At 34.5% G+C, this 27,480-nt stretch overlaps 1 protein-coding gene across 1 annotated transcript in view; it reads right to left on the bottom strand.

The window, feature by feature from the left end:
* Positions 1-2,021: 2,021 nt before the first annotated feature.
* The window catches only part of LOC131875791 (heavy metal-associated isoprenylated plant protein 1-like), a 79,308-nt gene continuing 53,849 nt past the window's right edge, over positions 2,022-27,480 (bottom strand). The window contains exons 2-3 of the mRNA XM_059220466.1: positions 2,753-2,828; positions 2,022-2,182 (exon numbers count right to left, since the gene is read on the bottom strand). Of these exons, the coding sequence (XP_059076449.1) occupies positions 2,022-2,182; positions 2,753-2,828 (237 nt within the window). The remainder of the gene's footprint in view (positions 2,183-2,752; positions 2,829-27,480) is intronic.

Genomic DNA, 27,480 nt, shown 5'->3' with positions numbered 1-27,480 from the left:
CAAAGTTTTAGCTGACAAAAACATTTGCAAGATTAGGGTGCCCAACACACTTGACCACCATTTTTAGGCTCGGATTTTAGTGATGGATTCATTTTTGTATCTCCTTTCCAAATCTTCATTTTTGTATCTCCTTTCCAAATCTATACTTGTGTACTTTCTTTTCAATATATTTCTATCTATTTATGTTTCAAATCTTGTCAAATTACTAGCATTTTACCTAGTTCTTGCATCATTTCTTATCATAATCACATCCAATCGTATCAATCCAAAGTGGTTCAACAATTAATTAAATTGATTAGGTCTCTTAAAGGACTGGTGTTGAGCCTAATTGATTGTTCTGGGCAATGAAATAAGGTTGGAAATGATTCCTAGTTTGCATGTTTAAGCTAATTAACTCTATTCCCCACATTTGAGATTCATTGAGAGTTGGTAAATAGATCGATCTGTAGATCACAAATCTAACCTTTATTTTCTTCCACAATGTTCATGTTATAACCAAAAACTGAGTTCCCAAACTAATCATTGTGCCTTCATGGTTTATAAGAATAGTCTCTCGTAACAATCAAGGATTATTTTTTAGGTTCCATCAAGATTGATTTTTATCCATTTTTCTAGTAAGAAGGACCACTTAATAATCATTTTAGATCAACCTTAGATGAAGTTCCATTTTTATAACTTTTTAATGCTTAGTTAAACATAAATATTTTGAGTAACTAAATGTTAAAAGAGTTCCATATTAACAACCTATTTACTACTCGACACAAAGGTGTTGCTACCTGGTGGAAAGATGCTACTTCTAAACACCTAATGATCAATGCTTTGGACTCTAACTCTATGAGCTCCTCTCAAGAGGATGACATCCCCTCGCGGGATGATTTTATTGTTGAAGCTTCAGACCCTCTTACCTCTTCGACCATTGAATCCTCCATCCTTGCAACCCCTTCTCTGGATCTACAGCGTTGTTCTCCTCTAGTCGTCTCTTCTCATGAAGCCTCTCTTTTGCAGCATCATGTTGTTGTTGATTAGCTCCCTGCAGGTCCCTCCATGTTGGACTCTCCTTTTGTTGAGCCTAATGATAGCATTGCCTAGACTGTGGTTTGTCACAGATGTAAAGGGAAGTCTTCTCCCACCCCACAAAACCCTCTTGCTTTTGGCTCGGGTATTTCCCCCCTTTCTTGAGTTGGGTTTTTGGTTGTTTTTGGTTTGACAAGGTCTTGTTTTCTTTTCAGACTTTGTTATTTTGGGGGTTTGTACCCTTGTTAGTTATCTTTACCGCCTATGGGCTATTGTAATATTGTATTAAGGGTCACCACCCTTGGTTTTGCTGCTTCTTTGATAAAAAAACGACGTGTTTATCACAATTTCCCTAGATTTTAAGAATTGTATATGAACAAGTTCAAATTTCTAATGTAATCATAAAATGTTATATAAAATTTTGAAATTAAGATTTTTTAAGAATATTTGTAAATAGTATTTGATTGTTAAAATTAACTTTAATTGATACAAATATATAATTTTTTATATTCTAAAAGATAAAATTATATTATTAATTTTTTTTTAATGTTTTATTTTGGGGGGGACAAATCAAGCCCTATATAAAATCATGTTCCCCATTTTTATTCCTTTCACAAAAATTGTCACGCTCTTTCAAAAAAATAAACCATTGTATCCATGGCAGGCAAAGGTTATACCAGATATGAAGAGCTGTTTCTAATGAAATGAATTTTATTATTATAAATTATTAGAGGTTATTCTGAAACATCAGTTGGTTCACCGATTAAAAAATAGATCTTGCCAAACAAATCCTTGTATATTTCTTTCTCTAAAATATTGCAAAGAAGAACACAGAGTATGAAGACTTAAGGGTGCAAACAGAACTTTATTCAACTGAAAATCTCTTTAAACAAAAGGAAAGGAAAAGCTGAAATATAGTCTATATGGGTAACTAATTATATCGCCCAATATATGTTTAGTATACTACTGCAAATCCTTCAAAATACATAACTATAATAAGCATTTCACTATGAAACTTGTCCTGCAGCTGCAACGATGTTCTCTTGAACAGGCCAGAAGGTAGTTTGCTTTCCAGTCTTAGACACAGTTTGCAGAACATCTTCAGCCTTCACATTCCCTTTAACTGTCACCTTCTTCTCCTGCAGATCCACATCATATGTCTCCACCCCTGCATTTTAAAATATATTACTTCTTTTCATTACCATAATTTTATGTAATATTATAAACAGTGAATGAATTCTAATGAGATGGTCACAGGTTAGATTCTCTTGGATTTATTCTACAAGTAGCGACAGCTCATTGCAGACAGAGGTTATAATGATGCATGTTAGAACTTCGCTTCACAGATCTTAATATAAAATGGAAATTATAGTGATGTACGTTAGAGCTTCACTTCACATATCCTATCATATATATATATACAAGTTTAGAGCAGACAATTTCTTATCGTCAATTGATGGATATAACAATAACAAAACATGTTTTTTTCTCATAATGTGTTGGTTAAGTGATGGTGTAATTGTTGTGACCACTAAGACTCAAACCCCCGCTGGACCATTGTGCTTACAGACTTAAACCTTTGCTGATCCAAGGCACTCACAGGTTTGAGCCTCAGCTTTGTTAATTGAGGATGGTGTCCCCCATTTGTAACCTCCCAATTTATAGCTCTGAATCAAAAACGTTTTACGTAATACCCAAAGACAGTCACTTTAAAAATATTATCGAAACTAGAAATTACCTTCCATCTTATCAAGAACTCTCTTTACAGCTCCAACACATCCTTGGCATGACATGCCCACCTTTAGAACCACAGTCTGCATTCCAGAAACTCAAATCCATTAGTTAAAAAATAACATAAAACCAAGAGACCAACATAGAAAAACACCAATCAGTAATTTTTAATTTCATAGCCAGAAACTAAAAGAAATATAAGCACTATGCCTGCGACATCTCAGCTTTGAAGAATCCTTAAACTTTTCTTGAAATTCTTGAAAAGAAATCAATTCACATTATACTGATTAACCTGCAAACCAGTCACATTTATATAGACCAAGGGGATTTTTTCTTTTCCATAATGCTCGCTATAAAAAATTATCGATTTGATAGAAAAAGACTTTTGGTAATTGACTTATAAGCAGAACATTTTCATCTCTACGTAATTCATGACGATATATGGAGTAGTAAATAAGAATCTCCATTATTTTGTTGTCGAATTATTATGTGGACTATTCATAAGTGGACTTAATTCTCTTAGATGAAAGCCTCGCCTTAGATGAGAACATCAATGGCACCATAAAATAGACTGGATGTCGACTATAATGTACTGTTGTGTATGTTTTATCCACTATTTTATTGAGATTATTGCATCCAAACTATTTAAATATTTTTCAAGCTAAAGTTTTAAATTTTTTTTCCAAGTCACTAGGTCAAAAACATCAATTGTTATTGGATTGAAACATCAATTGGCCGTCCAAATATTTTTAAAGGAGATAAGTATTTATATATCTAAGTCAAATATTATTTATTTTTTGATTTTTTTCAAAAAATAATAGTTTGAAATAATTATATATTGACAAATGAGACCAACTTTATGTAAAGTTGGTCTCATTTGTCTATTCATAATTCCTTATTTGTATGAACTCTTTTATACATTTAATATGTATTTTACCCTTCCATATTGAGGCATTCATTCCTTGCATCAATATTACTATAACGCTATCTTGAGTGAATTCCATGGTATGTGATTAATCCTACACGACGAGGAACTGGTCCCTATATTTCAAATTTTGCCAACTCCCACCTATTTTATTCCTACCATGAGTTGACTTGTTACATATATTACATGATTTATTGGTACATAGAGACATTATTAAAGAAATTCAATGTGCATCCCTTCATTAGATGATCACATCAAGCAAGATTAATTACCATTCACACTTCTAGGAGAAATCAATCTAAGAATCTTTCGAATTGGAACACTTAAAGGAACCTAATCCTACATATCATCTTTTTAAATCATCTACATACTAAAGAGTGTTGTATTCATTCATTTCAATGACTTTGTTGGGTGAAAATTTTGTAGACCTGGTGAGGCTTACAAAATGTGGATTTTTACCATAGTGTGTGAGACAATACCTCTCAGAAGGCAAGGTATAATCTCTCCTATTTATAAGGGAAGGCTCCACCTTTTTATCGCTACTAAAAACCACTAACACTTATCTAGGAGTTAAAATATGTACACTTAGCTAATCAATAAGGTGTTACTTTCACCGTATTCTCTTTTTTCAGAGTAGGTGTTCTTCCTTCATCATATCATCTTCTTTCAGAATAGATGATCCTTTCTTACAATAAACTTTCAAGTGCAACCAAGCATAATTAACCAAGAAAGTCATGAAATCTCAAAGACTTTACATGACTTCCTATAAAGCCTCAAGAACAAAGATGAAATACATGTAGCTCAAAGACTTCAACATACACTTCACCTTAAATGAACAAATGTAGAAAGTAAAAACAGCACAAAGACTACAATTTATCTCTTTGCTTGAGCATGAAACATTAGCTTCAAACATGATAAGTAGCTCAAAGACCACATGATCAAGTTTGACAACATAACATTAATTCTAAACACAATAAGCAGCTCAAAGACTACAAGATTAGGTTTAAAACTCTTTCAAATAACACCACAATACTCACAATCAACTCCAAATAGTGTCATCACATTTCAACTTGTTCCAACACAAAGCTTGAAAGCAACTTGTCTCTTTTATCGATTGCAATTTAATTTACATCTAAAAACAAAGTTTTAGAGTGCTTCCCAAATTGACAGAGTTTTGTTACATTGCCAAAAGATGGAAAAAAGAGATTCTTATTACAACAATAACCCTCATATATATAGAAGAGGGATGATGCACGAAAATAGGAAAAGTTACAACTAATTACATGACTAAGTCAAAGATAGAGTTTGATTTGACTTAGGACACATGCAGTCCTATATGTGTACTAGAGCATACATAGAATGATATCTAAGGTGTCGATAGCTAATTACAAAATGACACTTGAAGTGTCGATTGAAATTACAAAATGTCACTGCACTAGAGATGCATAAAAATGAAGTGTCCAAAGACACGTCTTTATTATGATCATCCTTCTTCAAAAAATCTTCATATTGTTGCCAAGTAACCTGTATTTCAGATTCATCTAGTATTCACAATGTGTGATGCCAATGAGGATGATGAGAAGACTGGATAGGATTCTTGCTTCTTTAACTTCATTGTCTTTTCCCTAGAGATGGTTCTAACATTTGAATAGCACTGTAGAATTGGGAAAACATCAACACTTGTAAGGAGAAATTCATCAACCATCTTTATCATTTGAACTTAACAAGATCATGCATTACATATGTAAAATTTGGCATCATTAGGGTTTCCAAAACCCCCATTGTATCGTGGTAGAACAAGTGTAAATCGGGTCTACAAACCCTATTTACATGTGTGTGCAATTGGTGTAATTCAGGTTCATAGGCCCGATTTACACCTATGGCTAAGTGTGGTTCAAAGGTGTAGTTCAGGTTTATAGCCCCTGTAGTCACATAAATCTGTCCACTTAATTAAATGAATACTTAGTATTTATTTGATTATTTAACCATCAATTAATAATTAATTAAATTAATATTTAATTAATTCATCTTAACCCTATTCTCCTATTAATTAAATAAATTATTCAATTTATTTGATTTAATTCACTTAACCAAATTCATACCATTAATTAAATAAATAAATCATATTTGTTTAATTAAATCTTCTCTCACATTTAAATAAATTAATATTTATTTAAATCCCCCAAAATCCCACCTCTCACATTTAAATAAATTAATATTTATTTAAATCCCCCAAAATCCCACCTCTCACATTTAAATAAATAAATCATTTATTTAAATCACCTTTATCCTCCACCCACTTGTATTTTCCTACAAAAGCAAGTTGCACAATTATTTTAAATAAATAATTTATTTAAAATCACCTTTATCCTCCACCCACTTGTATTTTCCTACAAAAGCAAGTTGCACAACTATTTTAAATAAATTATTTATTTAAAATCCTATTTATCCTCACCCACTTGAAACCTTTAATGGTTTCCCTTAAAGTATTCAAACTTGATGGCTTTAAAGTCTTCAAACTTGATGGCTTCCTTCTATAGTCTTCTTAAAGACTTTAATGGTTTTCCTTAAAGTCTTCAAGCCTTTAATGGTTTCCCTCAAAGTCTTCAAGCATTTTAAATGCTTTATCTTCTTTTTCTCATTTAAATAAATTAATATTTATTTAAATATTTATCCAAATTCAACTTACACCATTTAATTGAAATAAATGATTTTATTTTAATTGAAAATACCAAAATTTCTCCCACTTGCATTTTCCTACAAAATCCACTTGTATGCCTAAACCCCTTCTAGATTCTTCTAAACCCTTCCTAATTAGCCTAAATCCATCCCTTAAATATTGTCACATTCCTAAGCAAATTGGAGTCACTTCTCAAAGACTCCAAAGTCTTTGAAAAGCAATTAATGCTTTGTGTGTTCAACAAATTAACCCTCAAAGTCTTGGATAACCATTGAAGGCTTTCAACCTTCAACCACTTAATCCCCAAAGTCTCCAATAACCATTAATGGTTACCTCAAACCCTCCCACATGGTTAAAACATTTGTTTTGACTCAACCTCTACCCAACCCAAGGGTCTCATCAAGCCTTTAATGCTTTGACCATGATTATCTCTTAATCATTTGCACAAAGGTTTATCCTTGCATTAACTCCTAATCCAGTGGGTAATCCTAATTTAGACTTGACCCTTACCTTCTAGATAACCATGAGGTCTTCTCAGGCCTTTAATGCCTCCAACCTCTTCTCTCAACCCAATCCTATGTTGAAACTTGTCACCATTTTATTGGTGCCAATTGTGCACATGGATCCCCAACTTTCAAACTTGGCCCTTGATTAAACCATTCAATCTTAACCCTTCATTTCCCCATTTCTTCTATAAATAGAACCCTTCTCCTCAAGCAAAAGAGAAGCATTTTAGAGTATTGTTGTTATACTGGCATTAGCATAGAGCTTTTTCATAGCATCACTATCTACTCTAGCATAGTATTTAGCTTTTCATTTCATATTTGAAGCTTAGTATTAAATCTCAATCCTCCATAAGCATCCATAGTGCAAAAAGCTGCTGAGAGCTACACTCATTTGGGACTTGGAGAGGAGAGGAACAAGGGAGGAGCAACTATGAGCATCTTGATTAGCTATTTCATTTTATGTTTATATGCTTTCTATTTCATGCTTAATATCTCTCTTGATATGCCTGTTTAGGATAATCTTTTGTTGCTAACACTAACGTTTGTTTCTTGTGCTCTTGTGTGTGTTGCCATCAAACAGATTTTCTAATCCTTTTTGCAGAGCATCAGCCCCAAACTTCACTTGGAAAAAAGGATAGGTGTAATTTAGACTTATGGACCCAATTTGCACCTTGGGGAAAAACATGTGATTGGTGTAGATCGGACCTATAGGTCCGAACTACACCTAAAAAGTGCATAAGGTAAAACTAGTGTAGGTTGGACGTATAGGTCTGATCTACACCAAAGTAGTGAATGGCTAAAACAAAGTGTAGGTTAGACCTATAGGTCTGAACTACACTTGAGGGAAAGATAAAATGGTACAAAATAATTTAATTTTAGACCCCAAAGTCGAGCCAACATATAAAGTGGAGTCGATTTTAATTTTAATTAACGACGCTTTTTTTTTTAATTTGGCAGTTAAAACGTTTAACACCCATTGGGAGAGGCAAACAATGGTGGGGCCACCGATGGGGGCCCACCCTTGTCAGTACCCACTATCGGTGGTACCCCTGCCAGCAAGGCACTGCGGGTCTGCAGTGTACTGCAATACCTGCCACGGGCTACAGCCTGTAGAGTGGGCCCTTGGGGATGAGGGTGCATCCACCCACGGGTCAAAAAATATTTTATTTTTTTTTTTTCCTTTCAAAATCATTTTTTGTCCCCCTATTTTTTTTTAATTTTGCAGGTACGAATTTTTTAATCTGATGGGATCTCTTTTTTTCATTTTTTTTTTCTGCAGACACAGACCAAATTTGACAGTTGTCGTAGCCATCAACTCAAAATTTTGTAATTTTTTAACAGTGATCAAAATAGATCAAATTTTATATGAATTTTGGTTTCTTGGCCAACCTGGATCCAATGGTGAGGTTTGTTTTGTCCCACAGGATCATCTCTGCAGACTTCCCCCAAAACCCTCATTTAAATGCATATCCAAAGGAAACCCTTTTGACCAAATATTTTCCAAACCCCAAATCTGCAAACAACCCATCACAACACCAAACCTAAAGACCTCAAATCTACAATAAAACAACCTGCAAGTGTATCCCATACCTTGTAATGTCTCAATCCTTTCATGCATGTTCATGGCTTCCAATTTGCACCTCTTCCACTCAAGCTAGGGTTATCATCCCAAATCAACCATGAAATCTTTGATAAAACTTGTTAGGAAATAATGCTTTTTACCCACATTCAAATAATTCATTTCCTAAATAACCCATGAGAGAAAGCATGCATACAAGCTTATGGAATCACTATAATGCAACGATCAAAATAGACAAGCCACAAGATAACACAAGATGTATCTTGGGAAAACCCTCATGAGGGAAAAACCCAGCCTCCAAAAGCATCCATACTCCTATTGGCATTGCAAGAAAATTGCATTGAAGAAGTATATTAGGAAGTGTTGTCATTGATGTCAATAGCAACCAGTAATGAATTAGTAAAGCAACCGATAACGAAGCAGTGAAGATCAACCGGTAACCCTATTTGGTTGAGAAGCAGAACCCTAATCGATGAAGCTTGGAGATCAGTTGTAATGATTTATGACCAAATGATGATCAATGATGAAGATTCCACAAAAGCATGTTGCTCGTGATGAGTTTCTAGAAGGTTTTGGCATGTAAAGATAATCGTTTATCTTGGGAATGATCAAATGCATAGTATGAAGTGACAAACGTGTGATGTGTTACAAGATTCAAAGTGTGATGATCCAGGAGCGATTGTAGATGCCTAGAAGAATGTAAATTTGATTGCATGTAATCTAATGGTCAAGATAGAACCGATGTGTTTGTAATCTCTATGATAATTCTAGGGTTTGTGTTGTGTTACCGACCTAATGTATTTGTTCATAAGATCGATGGATTGATTGAATGAGTTGTTGGCAAATTTGATTAAGTGTGAAAGTGATTGTTGTTGAACCAGGAGGTGTGTCTACAGAATTATGTGAAGGCAAATAGGAGCGGTAAAGGATATGATTCAGCAAGGAAGTGCTATTTCCAGATCGGTCAAAGAACCTGTTGTTGTCTAACCATTACACCAGTTTGAAATCCCCTCATAGGGTAAACTCTAACAGGCTTGTTAAAATCCTCTAACCAGGTGATCCCTTAGCTTGGATTTGAAATCCTCCACTGAGGTTACCTTTAATAGGGTATTTGTAGTCAATCCCTTAACCGAGTGGTCCTTAACTGGATCTGTTCCTAACATAACATTCTTGTATAAGCTTCTAACCAAGCTTGGCTCCTAACAGGGCGAACTTCAAAAGAGTTCAAAAATACTTGTGGGTATTCATCCCCACCATGGTTTTTCCCATTTGGGTTTCCACGTGAAAAATCATTGTGTCAAGTGGTGAATGATTTTGTGGAGGTGTTTTTGGTATGGTTGATATGAATGATTGGTAAATCTACATAGATATATTTAAATGATTGAAAATGATCTAAAATATGTTATTATTGGTATTAGTGAAGTGGTTTAAGGTTTTGGTCAAAGGATATTTAAGTTTCAGATCTGTTGCATATCACTGAAGTATTAGGTCAACCGGTAAGGTTTAACAGAGCAGGTGCAGATTTGTCAAAGTGACTAAACCAGTAAACTTTGTGAGTTGATTCTAAGATGAAAATAATTTTAGTGAAAATTTAGTTTATTTTCCAACTACTGATTCACTCCCCTCTCAATAGTTGACTGGATCTTTATAGTTTCATCATATTATCAATTGGTATCAGAGCATTCCAGGTCCTCTTAAGTATAAGCCTAATAGCTTGAGGAAAAGATCGGGAGAAAATGATGAAGAGAGAGGGTCTGAAGTTCAATAGAGATAATTATAGAATCTAGATTGATAGGATGAATATTTACATCAAGAGCTTAGGAAGTCAATATTGGGATCATGTTGTTACGAAGTATAACTTGCCTAGTGGAATTCTGATAGATGATGAGAAGAAGGAGAAACTGGAGAACAACCAAGCATTGGAATCCATCATCAGTACCTTGTCAGATTCAGAATATGTTGATGTTCATGGATTGGAGACTGCACATGAAGTTTGGAAGAAACTGGAAGAAATTTGTGGCGGTGATGAGAATGTAAAGATAGCAAAGGAAGAGAGTCTCAGAGGAAAATTTGATGATATGAGAATGGTTGAAGGTGAAAACATTCAACAGTATGGTCAGAGAATCAAGGAGATAGTTAGAGAAATCAAAAGTATTGAAGGTACAGTGGAGGATGCCACTGTGGTTAGTAAGGTATTGAGAACCCTTCTACTGGTCTACACTATCAGAGTTGCAGCCATTCAAGAAATCAAATCTATTGACAAGACAAAGGTAATTCTTGACTCTATCATTGGTAAATTAACTGCATTTTAAATGGTTTTTATGGAAGTGTTCAGAGGTCAGAATCTGCATTTAAAGCCTTAGTCTCAACCCCACCAGTAAGGAAAAGTCGAGAAGTAAGTCACAGTCATGAATCTAGATCCAGCAGAGAGGTAGATGATGAAGATAGCCTGATGGAACTTGAAATATTGTTCGTCAAGTGGTTACCTAGAGGTACCGGTAAGTATAGAGGTAAATTACCACTGAAATGTTTTGCATGTAACCGGATAGGACATATTGCTGCTAAATGTCCTAATGAAGATAACAAGGAAAAACAAGAGAAATATAGTAAGTTTAAAGGAAAAGGAAAAATAAATTGTCTCATTGCAATGGATGAAGGTATTACAGATGAAGAATCTGAGGAAGATACAAGTGAGGGCATTGTCTTTGTTGCTATCAAAGAAGACATATTAGATCAGAAGGCATTGGTCTCTCACTTGGATAATTTAGATGATTGGATTATTGACAGTGGTTGTTCACACCACATGACTGGTGACCAGAGCAAGTTTCTAACATTGAATGAATTTTATGGAGCTGTTGTCAGATTTGGGAATAACTCTCCCTACATGGTGAAAGGCAAAGGATCTATTTCCCTTAATTGTAAGAGTAGTGTAGATGATGTCTACTGGGTTGAAGGTCTGAAATACAATCTTTTGAGTGTTGCTCAACTCAATGACAAAGGTTACATGTTAGAATTTAAGAATGGAGTTTGCAAGATCTTTGGAAGAAAAGGTGAACTGATTTTAACTGGCAAACAAACCAAAGGTAACCTATTTCACATAAACTCTAAAATCAACATTTGTTTGATTGCAAAATTAGAAGATAGTTGGATTTGGCATCGGAGGTTTTGTCATGTGAATTATGATAACATTGTAAGAGTTAGCAAGTCAAAATCAGTAAGAGGATTGCCACAGTTAGACAAACCGGTGAATTCTTTGTGCAAGGAATGTCAGTTAGGGAAAATACATCCTCAACCTTGAAGAGCAAATCTTTCTCAGCTGAACATTTGCTAGATTTGGTTCATACTGATCTATGTGGACCAATGAAGACTAGGACTATTCAAGGAGATCAATACTTCATGATATTTACCGACGACTACTCAAGGATAATGTGGGTCACATTCTTGAAAGACAATACAAAAGCATTCAGCGAATTTAAAGCATTCAGAGCCTTGGTTGAGAATGAAAGTGGAAGGAAGCTGAAATGTTTAAGGATTGATCAAGGTGGTGAATTTACTTCAGAGGAATTCACTAGATACTGAGAAAACAATGGGATCAAGAGGCAGCTATCTACACCAAGGACACCATAGAAGAAAGGAACAATCGATCAGTGGTTGAAGCTGCTAGGACTATGTTAATTCAAGGAGGTGTAGCTAAGAAATTTTGCAGAGAATCTGTCAGCACAGTTGTTTATACAATGAACCAGATATTGGTCAAAAGAGGTAAAGACAAAACACCCTATGAATATTGGTATGGTAGAACACCGAATGTCAGTTACTTCAAAAAAATTGGTAGCAGATGTTTTATTAAAAGAAGTGATTATATTGGAAAGTTTGATGCCAAAAGTGATGAAGGCATGTTTCTTGGTTACTCCGCCAAGATAAAATCTTACAAGTGCTACAACAACCAGACTAAGAAGATCATTGAAAGTGTCAGTGTCTAAGTAGATGAATTTCCTGAAAAATCTGAAGAAACCAGCAAGAAGAAGGAAGAAGAAGAAGAACCAAACACAGTGTTTTTGGAACTGGAACCAGTAAAGCCAAAAGTTGGAGGACTAAACATAGAAGCCCCAGTTCAACCAGAATAGGAAGGTCCAGCAGAAGATGAAGAAAGTGAAGAAGAAGAAGAACATGAAAACCAAGATCATGTTATTCCAAGGTATGTCAAACTCAACCATAGCCTTGATCAGATTATTGGAGACAAGAATGCAAGTGTGTTAACTAGAAGGCTAAGAGAAAACTCTTGTATGATCTCCACCATTGAGCCTAGAACAGCAAAAGAAGCCTTTGCAGATGAAGACTAGATCAAGACAATGGAAGAAGAACTTGATCAGATAGAGAAGATTAATACATGGTCATTGGTACCCAGACCGGAAAACAAGAATGTAATAGGCACAAAGTGGGTATTCAGAAACAAACTAAATGAAGATGGAGTAGTGGTCATGAATAAAGCCAGACTGGTATGCAAAGGATATGCACAAGAGGAAGGTGAAGATTATGATAAGACATTTGCACCAGTAGCAAGATTGGAAGGAGTAAGGACTCTACTTGCATTTGCAGGATATAGAGGATTTAAGGTATATCAAATGGATGTTAAATCAACATTCTTAAATGGAATATTGGAAGAAGAAGTCTATATAGAACAACCAAATGGTTATGCATTAACTGAAGAAAAAGATATGGTGTGCAAGCTTCATAAGGCACTATATGGATTGAAACAAGCACCAAGAGCATGGTATGAAAGATTGCACTCTCACTTAGTTAAGATAGTAACATATATCTCAAGATAGAAGGAGATAAAATACTGGTAAGTGAGGTATTTGTTGATGGAATCATTTTTGTAGGTAATGATGATATATGTCATGATTTTGCTAATGAAATGAAGAATGAATTTGAGATGTCACTAGTAGGTGAGATAAAAAAAAATCATAGGTTTGCAAATCCAACAGATGAAGGAAAGAATATTTATTACACAATCCCAGTATGTGAAGGAAGTGTTGAGAGCTTTTGGAATGGGAGATTTTAAACCAGTTGGAACACCAATGGTTACAGACTGTAAATTGTCAAAGGAAGATGATTCTACACCAGTTGATGAAAAAGAATACAAATCCATGATAGGTAAGCTATATTATGTTGTCCACAGTAGACCAGACATTGCTCATGCAGTAGGATTGGTTGCTAGATTTCAGAAAAATCTGAAGGAGTCACACATGATTGCAACTAAGAGAATTTTCAAATACTTGTAAGGCACAATAGATTATGGATTATGGTATCCATATGCAGAAGACTTTGACTTAAAAGTCTATACCGATGCAGATTGGGCAGGCAATGTTGATGATAGGAAAAGTACAACCAGAGGAGCATTTTTTCTTGGAGGCAGATTAGTGTCTTGGAGCATCAAGAAACGGAGTTGTATCTCTCAATCAACAACAAAAGTTGAGTATGTTGCAGCTTACATGAATTGTACACAAGCAATTTGGATGAAACACATATTGGAAGGTTTCAAGTTGAAGATATCAAAACCGGTAAGGATTTTTTGTGATAACACAAGTGCTATAAATATTTCTAAGAACCCGGTGTTGCATGCTAGGACAAAGAATATAGAGTTGAAGTATCATTTCCAGAGAGAGAAATTTCAAAGCAAAGATGTATCACTGGAGCATGTTTCCACTAAAGAATAGCTAGCAGATATTTTTACTAAGCCTCTACCTAAGGCTACATTTGAATATTTCAGAGGTGAGTTAGGGGTTATACCCCTACATCAAGTCAATTAACAAGATATAGAAGACATCAATCTTGGAGCCTATTGTAATTATTGAAGAAGGATTGGTGAAGAATGGAGCTACTCCACAGGGGGAGCAGCTAATTGCAGATCAATGAAGTATGGATAAGAAACAAAATGGTTTACCTTCACTTTGGCATTGTTGTCAAAGGGGGAGAAAAGTATATGATTGAGGGACAAAAAGGAAAAGTATATGTTATATGTTAAGGAGAGAAGACAGATCGTGGATCAGTTACCAACTGAAGATATGTAGATACAGTTGAAGGATAGTTTATGTTGAAAAATATAAACTAGGATTCCTATACCTGAATCATTTCAAGGATAGTATATGTTTTACTCTCAATCATGACAATCAATTGGTATTGATATTTGTATTTCCATCAATGCCAAAAGGGGACAATGTTGGCATTGCATGAAGATTGCATTGAAGAAGTATTTAGGAAGTGTTGTCATTGATGGCAATAGCAACCGATAATGAAGCAGTAAAGCAACCGGTAATGAAGTAGTGAAGATCAATCAGTAACCCTATCCAGTTGAGAAGCAAAACCCTATACGATGAAGCTTGGAGATCAGTTGTGATGATTTTTGACTGAATGATGATCGGTGATGAAGATGCCACAAAAGCATGTTGCTCATGATGAGTTTCTAGAAGAATTTGGCCCATAAAGATAATCATTTTTTTATGAGAATTGTCAAATGCATAGTATGAAGTGACAAACATGTGATGTGTTACAAGATTCAAAGTGCAATGATCAAGGAGAAGTTGTAGATGCCTAGAAGAATGTAAAGTTGATTGCATGTAATCTAACGGTCAAGATTGAACCGATGTGTTTGTAATCTATATGAGAATTTTAGGGTTTGTGTTGTGTTACCGACCTAGGTATTTGTTCATAAGGTTGATGGATTGATTGAATGAGTTGTTCGTAAATTTGATTAAGTGTGAAAGTGATTGTTGTCAAACCAGGAGGTGTGTCTATAGAATGATGTGAAGGCAAATAGGAGCGGTAAAGGATATAATTCAGCAAGGAAGTGTTACTTCCAGATCGGTGAAAGAACCTGTTGTTCTCTAACCATTACAGTGGTTTGAAATCCCCTCACAGGGTAAGCTCTAACAGGATTTTTGTTAAAATCCTCTAACCAGGTGATCCATTAGCATGGATTTGAAATCCTCCACTGAGGTTACCTTTAACAAGGTATTTGTAGTCAATCCCTTCATCGGGTGGTCCTTAACCAGATCTGTTCCTAACAGAACATTCTTGTATAAGCTTCTAACCAGGCTTGGCTCCTAATAGGACGAAATTTAGAAGAGTTCAAAAATACTTGTGGGTATTCATCCCCACTATGGTTTTTCCCATTTTAGTTTCCACATGAAAAATCATTGTGTCAAGTGGTGAATGATTTTGTGGATGTGTTTTTGGAATGGTTGATATGAATGATTAGTAAATCTGTGTAGATATATTTAAATGATTTGAAATGATCTGAAATATGTTATTATTGGTATTAGTGAAGTGGTTTAAGTTTTTGGTCAAAGGATATTTAAGTTTCAAATCTGTTGCATTATATCACTGAAGTATTAGGTCAATAGGTAAGGTTTAACAGAGTAGCTACAAATTTGTTAAAGTGACTAAACCGGTAAACTTTGTGAGTTGATTCCAAGATGAAAATAAGTTTAGTGAAAATTTATTTTATTTCCAACTACTGATTCACCCTCGTCTTAGTAGTTGATCAGATCTTTATAGTTTCATCATATTATCAACTCCATCATATTATTCAACCATAAAGCAACATAGAGTTACAATGAATACCTCTGAATCATCAAGCCCTCCAATGCATTCTCGTGTCTAAGCATGAATCCACACATCCCATGTCATGCTTCACAAATGCAATCCTCCAACGGACTCGATACAATGATAGCCCAAAACCACCAGCCAACCTTAACCACTAACATGTGCTTGCTAAATTATAGACCCAAGCTCACACAAAAACAACTAGTGGTAAAGTAAAACCTTGTGCTAAAAAACCATGTGCTTACCTACCCGTTTGACCCCACATTTAATATTGGGTACTAAGTTTTCTCTTTTTAAATATTTTTCGTCAATATCAAATAAATACAATATAATAATCTCAATGTTACAATACAACTCAACAAGTGGTCCCGAGAATATTTCCAAGGAATCTTTACATGTTACACGTCCATGTGCAACATCAAATAAATAAATATTGCATTACATGTACATGGGAAACCACATAATAAATAAATATTATAATTATAATATTATTATGCAAGATGTACACAACACCTATTTTCCCAACAAATATATATTCATGAAACACTTCAAAATTTGAGGTTGATCCTCTTTAACACTATCTTTTGGTTGGGATGCATACTCAATTTGGAAAGAGAATCAATTGTATCTTGATACCAACATCTTCTGGTTACTATATCATACACACTTAATCAATTTATCGAAATCATTGTGATCTCTTAGTCGAAGATGTGGCTAGTGAAAAATCTAAAAAACCTACTTTAGCGCCACTATAATTCTTGAACATGTCTGAGTTTCATTGCTTACGAGCTAATGAATAAAAGAATCAATGACAAGAGGAAAAACAATATCAAAATATCGAAACAAAAGCATGAACAAGAAAAGAAATGTTGAGAAAAGAAGAGCAAAAATGAAATGATATACAATATCAAAATGTTTGGCTTTGGGAACATTCGAGTAACTCTATTGGGGCTATGGACGCCTAGATGGAAATGGAGAAATATTCATGAGATTACAATGATAACCTCATCGGAGCTATGGACGCTCGCTGGTAGTTAGGCTCTATCTAGGATGCTTTTGAAGTCAGGATAACTCACATAGCTAGTCACATCGGATTCTAAATATTACAATGATCATATGAGCTAGAATGAATGCACTTGCACACACATGGGTAATCAAAGACTAAGTATCTTGATACAGTTTGGGATTCTTCTTCCCTTTTGATTATGCTTCCTAGTCACTAGATATGTTCAGTTTAATTTTTCAAAGGTTCTAAGTATGCGTTGGGTCTCTATCTTTGAAATATTAAGGAACACTTATTCGGGTGGCACTATATGTTTTAAACATATCACACATCACCTCTTTTGCAAATGGACACCTATATACCATTGGCATTACATTAAGTTTGTTGATATAATTGATAAAGGATGATTAATGTCTTAATAATATTATTTTGTCATTGATGTCAAGCAATTGATTTTCTGATTCAGTATGATGTTGCCATATCTTAAAAAGTATGTTTTGATGAGTATAAATATGTCGGTAAGTGACACAGAAAGAATGTGAAAATGAAGGGGAGTAATAAGTTATTCAATGGGCAACTATTACTGAGTTAGACAGTGATGAGATTATGTTATTTTGATTGTTTTGATATCCTATCTATGTGTATTCAAAGACTGAATAAGAAGGAGACAAGATTTCATGCATCAGAATGAGTAAAGGTTTGATACTATTCTATTTTACTGAGCAAGGAGCTAGTCAGTAAACACCAAGGTTATCAGTGTTGGTTAAAGAAGGAAGAAGTTACCGAGTAAAGTTCTGAATTTACCGAGTATCAACCTAGCAGTAACAGAATGCATTGGATGAATAAATACATTATTAAATGAAGGATTCCAATGAGCTGGAGATTTATAGATGACTGGAATATCGTGCAAGAAGTTTGTTAAGGATCAACGGCAATGAAAATTCAAGACTTGGATCTATAGCACAGATTGAACGGTTATATCCGAGCACAAGTACCAAGGAAGGTATACAAGTTCCAAGGCAAGATAAAATGTTTTTCAGTTCGAAGGATTCAATGAACTTAGTCAAGTTTGAAGATCTGATGGCTAAGATTAATCATGGGAAATGTGATTAAGGAGATTAAGCGATTTGGAATTGCTTATAAATAAGAAAAAGTTGATGAACACAAAATGCGGGCAAATAGAAGAGCAGTGATACTGCAGAGGTGATTACCGAGTATAGAATATTGAAGATCAGATTGAAGAATAGATTGAGAAGCCCAACAAGGAGGAAGATAAGTCTTATGACAAGATTATTTTGAGCACATAGAGTCTACTTTAACATTTCAAATGTGAAGTTGCAGATATATTTTATTACTGTTATTTATTTTGTAAGTGATAGGAAATCTCTTAACCGAATGGACCTAATAGTCTTATTTGTAAATCCTCTAGCAAGGTAACATTCTGAATGAGTGTTTGAAATCCTTTGACAAGGTCACTTCTAACAAAGTGCAAGATTCTGATAGATCTGAGGGAAATCCCTTGACCGGGTCACATCTAGTAATGTGTTTATGTAATCTTTAATGGGATTGGCTTTTAACCGAGCATACTCTAGAAGAGTATATTTTCTTAGTGGGTCCGAAATCCCACAGTGGTTTTTCCCTATTTGGGTTTTCACGTTAAATCTGGTGTTATATGTGTTTTGTTGTTTCAAGTTTATCAGTTTATGAGTTTGAATGATTTATAGTCATAGTTGCATATCAAGTAAGTTCTATCGAGGTTGAATCTGGATAGATCAATAAATTGTGAGTTTATCTGATTCACCCCCCACCCCCCCCCCACCCCCCCCCCCCCGCTTTCATCTAACTAACAATTGGTATCAGAGCTAGAACTCCAAAAGAAAAGTTTAAAGGAACTTGAGGCAAGATCCGAAGATGTATAAAAGGGATGCACCAAAGTTGAACAAGTCAAGTTTCTCCACATGGCAGAAAAGGATGAAGCTGCACTTATCAAGAATTGGAGAATATGCAACATATTATCTAGAGAATGATTACACTACACCTAGCACCTACCCGATGACAATGGAAGAGATGAAGGCAAAGCAAGAACATATTCAAGCAATGATTGAAATAACATTAGCATTGACCGACTCAAAGTTTAATGATCTAGAAGGTTGTAATGATGCCAAAGCTATGTGGAATAGCTTATATCTGTGTATGGTGATGATGAACATGTTCAAAGAGCAAAAGTAGACAGTCTAAGAGGACAACTTGAATCCATGAGAATGAATGAAGGTGAGAACATAATCCAATACAATACAAGGTTAAAGGAAATTGTCAATCAAATCAAAGGAGCGGGAGGAACTATTGAAGAAAAGGATGTAACAAGTAAGTTGCTGAGAATACTTCTACCTGCTTATGCCATTTGAGTATCTACAATTAATGAATTAAGGTATGTACCAAACATGTCAGTCTCTTTGGATGCTACTATCGGTAAGCTACATGCTTTTGAGTTAAGTAATTTTGATAACAGTGGGTCTTCGGTTAACAAAGTTGAATCTGCATTCAGTTCTTTTCATCTTGATGAATCTAATAATTACAACGATAGAATGTATAAGTATGTTGAAGGAAATCATAGTGGAGCAAGTGAGAGATTTCGCAAAAACATGGAAGAAGTACATAAACTATATGAGGAAATGAGAAAGCAAGAAGAGTTTGAAGCATTATTGGCCAGAAGGTTACCGAGAGGCAAAGGTAAGTATAAAGGAAAGTTACCTTTGAAATGTTTTAAATGTGATAAAATTGGACATATGGCTTCAAACTGTCCTGAAAAAGAATCTAATAAAAAGAGAGAATACTGAGAAAATAGACAGAAAGACTACCAATACAGAGGGCATCGAGACTTCAGAAGGAGAGATAGAAAGACGTGCCTAGTAGCTGATGAGGAATCCAATGATGATAAATCTGATGGGACTGAGAAAGAGGAAGTTGTATATGTGGCTATCAAATATGGATCAGACGAAGAAAGGTATGAATAAAAATCCTTAATATCACACATAAATAATAATGATTCTTGGATCATAGATAGTGGATGCTCACATCACATGACAGGCGATAAACACAAGTTTGTTAAATTAGAAGATTATGATGGAGGTTATGTAAGATTTGGTAATGATGCACCATGTCCTATGAAAGGTAAAGGATCTATCACACTTCTTGACAATGCTAAATGTGATGATGTATATTGGGTTGAAGGTTTGAAATACAATTTGTTGAGTGTAGCACAGCTAAACAATATAGGATACCGAATAGAATTTTAGAAAGGAATTGTCAAAGTTCATGACAAACATGGAAAGTTGGCTGCTACTGGGACTCAAACAAGAGGTAATACATTTCATCTTGACTCAACTCAGAACAATTGTCTGTATGCAAAAATAGAAGACACTTGGTTATGGCATAAAAGGTTTTGTCATGTAAATTTTGATAACATGATCAAAATAAGTAAGAAGCACCGAGTAAGAGGTCTACCGAGCTTGGAAAAACCTGAGAATGCAATCTATCGAGGATTCCAGATGGGTAAGATGACAAAATCAAGCTTTACAAGTAAGTCTTACACTTCTAAAGGAATTTTAGATCTTTTGCACACTGATCTTTGTGGTCCTATGAAAGTTCAAAGTTATTATGGTGATAAATACTTCATATTATTTGTGGATGATTACTCAAGGATGATGTCAGTTATGTTTTTAAAAGAGAAATCAGAAGTCTTTCAAATGTTCAAATGGAATAAGGAAAGAGTTGAAAATGAAACAGGAAGACAGTTGAAATGTCTAAGATCTGATAGAGGAGGAGAGTTCATTTTAGATGAATTTAACTTATTTTGCAATGATCATGGTATAAAGAGACAAGTGTCTGCACTGAGAACACCACAGCAAAATGGGATAGCTAAAAGAAGAAACAGATCAATTGTAGATTGTGCCAGAACCTTGATGATAGAAAAGAGAGTACCTCAAATATTTTGGAGAGAAGCAATAAGCACTACAGTTTACACCCTGAACCGAGTACAACTGAAGAAAGGAACTATGAAGACACCGTATGAAATCTGGTATGACAAGAAACCAAATGTAAGTTATTTTAAAATATTTGGAAGTAGATGTTATATTCACAAAGATGACAGAAATCAAAAATTTGATTAGAAAAGTGAGGAAGGAACATTTCTTGGTTATTCCTCTAGGAGTAAAGCATTTAAATGTCTGATCAAATCATCTAACAAAATAGTGGAAAGTGCAAATGTGAAAATTGATGAATTTGCAGAAAGGAATGATGAAGGAAACTCCAAAGAACTAGAAGATTATGAAGAGTTTGTATATGTACAACCGAGAAGTCTAACCAAGAAAGCCGATAAAGAAAATACTCAGTTACCAAGTGATGAAGAAGATCATATAGAGCCTATCGAGCCTATATTAGCAAAATATGTCAGAAGAAATCATGAATCAAGTTAGATTATAGGAGATATGGATGCTCCAGTGATGACAAGGAACAAACTAAGATAGAACACATTCTGATATCCAAGTTTGAACTAAGGATAGTAAAAGAGGCATTAAGCAATGAAGATTGGGTGAATGCTATGACAGAAGAGATTGAACAAATCAAGAAAAATGAAACATGGACACTGGTCCCAAGGCCAAAAGAGAAAAATATAATCGGTACAAAGTGGATTTTCACAAATAAGCTAAATGAAAAAGGTGAGGTCATTCGGAATAAAGCAAGGCTAGTTTGCAAAGGTTATGCTCAAGAAGAAGGAATAGACTATGGTGAGACTTTTGCACCTGTGGCAAGACTTGAAGGAGTGAGAACATTGTTGGCATATGTTGCTTATAAAAATTTCAAGGTATATCAAATGGATGTTAAATCTGCATTTTTGAATGGTATACTAGAAGAAGAAGTTTACATTGAACAGCCTGAAGGATTTATTGAAGAGAAGAATAAAGATCAAGTATGTAAGTTGAACAAAGCTTTATATGGCCTAAAGCAAGCACCTAGAGCATGGTATGAAAGGTTGCACTCTTTCTTAATCAAGATTGGATTTATGAGGACTAGTGAAAACAGTAACATGTATATGAAGAATGATGAGGATAATGGAATACCAATTTCAGTCATATTTGTTGATGATATTATTTTTTGTGGAAATGATTCTTTATGCAAGAACTTTGGAAATGAAATGTGCAAAGAATTTGAGATGTCATTAATCGATGAAATAAAGTATTTTATAGGTTTACAGATACTGCAAATGAAAAATGGGATTTTCATTACTTAATCCAAGTATATAAAGGAAATCTTGAAGAAAATTGGAATGGAGGATTCTAAACCTGTAAGTACTCCTATGACTACTAATTGTAAACTATCAAAGAATGATGGATCTGCATCTGTTAATGAGACACTTTATTGATCTATGATTGGAAAGTTGCAATATGTAGTTCATAGCAGGCATGATATAGCACATGCAGTAGGTATAGTTGCAAGATTTTCTGTAGATCCCAAAGAAACCCATATGACAGCAATCAAGAGAATTTTTAGATACTTGAGAGGCACCGAAGATTATGGTTTACTATATAAAAAGAGGAATGATTTTGACTTAAAAGTCTATACTGATGCTAATTGGGCAGGAAATATTGATGATAGGAAAAGCACAAGTGGTGGAGCTTTCTTTTTGGGAGAAAGACTAGTGAGTTGGCTTATCAAGAAACAAGGATGCATTTCACAGTCAACAGTTGAAGCTGAATATGTCGTTGTAGCATTGAATTGTACCAATATAGCATGGATCAAACAATTGTTGGAAGGTATGAATGAGACAGTTACCGAGCCAATAACTATATTTTATGATAATACAAGTGCTATTAACATTTCAAAGAATCTGGTAATGCACTCTAAGACAAAGCATATCTCTATAAAGTATCATTATCTAAGAGAAGAAGTTCAAGAAAAGAAAGTTATGCTAGAGTATGTTAGCACAAAGGAACAACTAGTAGACATCTTCACAAAGCCACTGCCAAGGGACACTTTTGAGTATCTCAGAAGTAAGTTAGGGGTCCTACCCCTATCTAGTACTCACTGACAGAGTTCGGTGAAAGCATCAATTCTATGACTCTACATAATACTATTTGTGAGTTGATGCTGATTTACACACTTTAGAAGGTCATCTAAAGTAGTGCAGGAAATAGTGAATGAAGACAAGATGCCCTGACCGAGACTAAGATGATGCATTTGTATTTGTTTTAACAAGCAAGGAAATTACTTCACAGGGGAAGTAATCATGAATTAGCTTTACTTTTGGCATTGTTGTCAAAGGGGGAGAAGACTAATGACATGGGGAGAAGATTACAGGAGAAGTTTACAGCTCAAGGATAATAGGAGAAGAATAACAGCAGTCCGAATCAATTGGAATAAATCAAGTTGGTATTGCCATCAATGCCAAAGGGGGAGATTGTTGGCATTAAATTAAGTTTTTTGATATTGAGAAGGTTGTTGGAGATTGTTGATATAATTGATAAAGGATGATTAATGTCTTAATAATATTATTTTGTCATTGATGTCAAGCAATTGATTTTCTAATTCAGTATGATATTGCCATATCTTAAAAAGTATGTTTTGATGAGTATAAAGATGTTGGTAAGTGACGCAGAAAGAATGTGAAAATGAAGGGGAGTAATAAGTTATTCAATGGGCAACTATTACCATGTAGACAGTGATGAGATTACGTTATTTTGATTGTTTTGATATCCTATCTATGTGTATTCGAAGACTGAATAAGAAGGAGAAAAGATTTCATGCATCAGAATGAGTAAAGGTTTGATATTGCTCTATTTTACTGAGCAAGGAGCTAGTCGGTAAACACCAAGGTTATCAGTGTCAATAAAAGAAGGAAGAAGTTACCGAGTAAAGTTCTGTATTTACCGAGTATCAACCAAGCAGTAACAAAATGCATTGGATGAATAAATACATTATTAAATGAAGGATGCCAATGAGCTAGAGATTTATAGATGATTGGAATGTCGTGCAAGAAGTTTTTTAAGGATCAACGGCAATGAAAATTCAAGACTTGGATCTATAGCACAGATTGAACGGTTATATCTAAGCACTAGTATCAAGGAAGGTATACAAGTTCCAAGGCAAGATAAAACATTTTTTAGTCCGAAGGATTCAATGAACCTAGTCAAGTTTGAAGATCTGATGGCTAAGATTAATCATGGGAAATGTGATTAAGGAGATTAAGCGGTTTGGAATTGCTTATAAATAAGGAAAAGTTGATGAACACAGAATGTGGGAAAATGGAAGAGTAGTGATACTGCAGAGGTGATTACCGAGTACAGAATATTGAAGATCAGATTGAAGAATAGATTGAGAAGGCCAGCAAGGAGGAAGATAAGTCTTATGACAAGATTATTTTGAGCACATAGAATCTGCTTTAACATTTCAGATGTGAAGTTGTAGATATATTTTATTACTGTTATTTATTTTGTAAGTGACAGGAAATCTCTTAACCGAGTGGACCTAACAGTCTTATTTGTAAATCCTCTAGCAAGGTAACATTCTGAATGAGTGTTTGAAATCCTTTGACAAGGTCACTTCTAACAAAGTGCAAGATTCTGATAGATCTGAGGGAAATCCCTTGACCGGGTCACATCTAGTAATGTGTTTATGTAATCTTTAACAGGATTGGCTTTTAATCAAGCATACTCTAGAAGAGTATATTTTCTTAGTGGGTCTAAAATCTCACAGTGGTTTTTCCCTATTTGGGTTTCCACGTTAAATATGGTATTATATGTGTTTTGTTGTTTCAAGTTTATTAGTTTATGAGTTTGAATGATTTACAGTCATAGTTGCATATCAAGTAAGTTCTACCGAGGTTGAATCTGGATAGATCAATGAATTGTGAGTTTATCTGATTCACCCCCCCCCCGCCCCCCCCCCCCGCTCTCATCTAACTAACAAATACTTGGGAGCAAGTTTCATTCACTCTATCCTTCCTACCAAACCTCCCATTATCTCTCATCCACTACCCATCACCCTATCTTGTTTTTCCACCTTTGATCTTGATGAGGTTAATGATCTTCATAGGCATCAAGCATCCTCTTTGTTTCAACTTATCAATACCTTCTAGTTCATATCCCTTACCAAACTCGTTCCTTCCTTCCATCATCCATTGCTACTTATGATCTTGCTTCTCCTATCCATATCCTATCTTCATCCATATCCCCTTTTCCATCCTTGATCTTTGATCAAAACTAAGGACAAAAAGAAAAATGCAAAAACATGGTTTCAAAAAGCTCTTGATATGTCCCTTCATGTTTTATAATAATCTACCTCCATATTTAATCTATCTATTTCCATCCCACCAATTCATTCATCCATTCATAATATTCCTTGTCTTGCTAGACATTGGGGCAAACAAATACATCTTTCTTGTAATCCAAAAATAAATAAAAAATCATAAAATGTCTTGAAAAAATCCAAAAAATTACAAAATGTCCTAAAAATCACAAAAACAAACACATGAGAATCAAAGCAATAAATTATCCCGCACAAATTGAATACCTAAGCAGATACAAAAAAGCATAGACCATCCATCAAATCAAATCAACAACAAGCAAACTAATCACATGTCTTGTTAATCAATCAATCCATCAATCAACATGTCTTATACAGAGAAGGGTAAGCTTGAAAATAGACAGATCAGTCTTACACGGGGGGGTACTCACTCTTTAAAACTAGACATTCCTATCAATTGTTTAGCAATCAAAACAATGACATAGATTAGTATGGTTCTCAGATTTTATCCAAGTTAATCTTATCTTTATCAATTGATGATAGGTCATGTTTCATTTTTCAAAATCCAAAAACATACAGAAAACACAAAATCCAAAAATATCAAAAAATAACAAAAAACCTTACAAATTGGAAAAGCATACACAAAAATCAACCAAAAACATTCAAATACGATCCTGAAAAAATAAACCAAAAAATATTCAAATGCGATCCTAAAAAAATAAATCAAAAACATTCAAATATGATCCTGAAAAAACTAATCAAACAAAAACATCAAAAAAGCTCCTGGAAAAGAACTAAAAATTCAAAAACAACAAAACAAACTTGCAATAAAATGTCTCGCAAGAATCAAACACCCTAGCAGATATCCAGCAAACTCTTTGCACAAAGTTAACAAAGGATACAACTATGTAATCAATAATATGCAATAAAATTGATCAAGTTGTTTTATCAATCGTATCAATTATCCATATCAAGTGATCATTATCTTGTCTTAAATAGAAGAGGATAAATCAAACAGATCAGTCTTAAATGGGGTCCACACTTTTGGAGATCAGACATTATCAACCATCACATCAAGCAATCAAAGCAAAGGCACGGATCAGTATGGTTGCTTGATTTTGTCCTAGTTAGTCTTTATCTTTTATCATTCGGCGGAAGGTTATGGTACTATGCTACTCAAGGATGTCCACAACTGACTAGAGGAGTCGGGATGGGCATGATCATTTTCTTTATTTATTGTTTGTGGTGTGAACCAATGAAGTTCTGGGGAAATGGTGCCTTGGGTGTTTGTGTTGATACGTTCATTTTGCACATATCCTATGCATAATGTCAAGGATAGTTATGCTTGTGACTATCGCACATTCCTCAACCTTTGACGCTACACCCAAAATGGAGGGTTCACTCCTTGTCTGCAACATGTTTGTTCCTGCAATGAGATATCTTTACACCTTGGTTCGTCGTACCCTGGTGTGCAAAGCTCCATTAATAAATAATAAGGATCACTGATGAATATATATTGGGCTATGAATAAAGGCATAGAAGTTCCTATATCCATCATCAATTTTTTTCATTTCATTTTCTCATCTCATCAGATCATGTTGATTCTTTCTCCAAATCATTATCTCATCAAATATCTCTTTTTGAATCAATTCTATCATTCATCTAACACATTATCTCATCAAACATCTCTTCTCGAATCAATTTCATCAATTCTCTCTAATCTTTCATTCTCATATCTTACAAACATTTCTTCTTAGTTAATTAAGTCAAGTGGTACTAACAATTCTTCTATAACTCACTAGCATTATATCATTAAATTGGTCTCAATTCCATAATGTTTTGAACAATTTTATGAGGGGGCATATTTACACCCTAAGCATCATCGGGGCACACTGGGGCAGGGATTTTTTCATTTTCTTTGAAACAACATCATCTCGACATTGTCTCAAAGAGGGGCAAATGTAGACACCTAAAAAATGTCTCGTTAATCATGTACTAATCATTCGTCTAATTGATTAAGTAATTATTTAATTATTTAATCTTATTCTGCTAAATTCATATTTCTATTCTATCCTCATCAAGTAATCATTTAACCCTTTTTTCTAAATAATAATCAAATATTAATTATTTAATTAA

Source organism: Cryptomeria japonica, chromosome 5 (genome assembly GCF_030272615.1).
Source record: "Cryptomeria japonica chromosome 5, Sugi_1.0, whole genome shotgun sequence".
In the NCBI taxonomy this organism is placed as follows: domain Eukaryota; kingdom Viridiplantae; phylum Streptophyta; class Pinopsida; order Cupressales; family Cupressaceae; genus Cryptomeria; species Cryptomeria japonica.
This window is presented reverse-complemented; position numbering and strand designations above follow the sequence as displayed.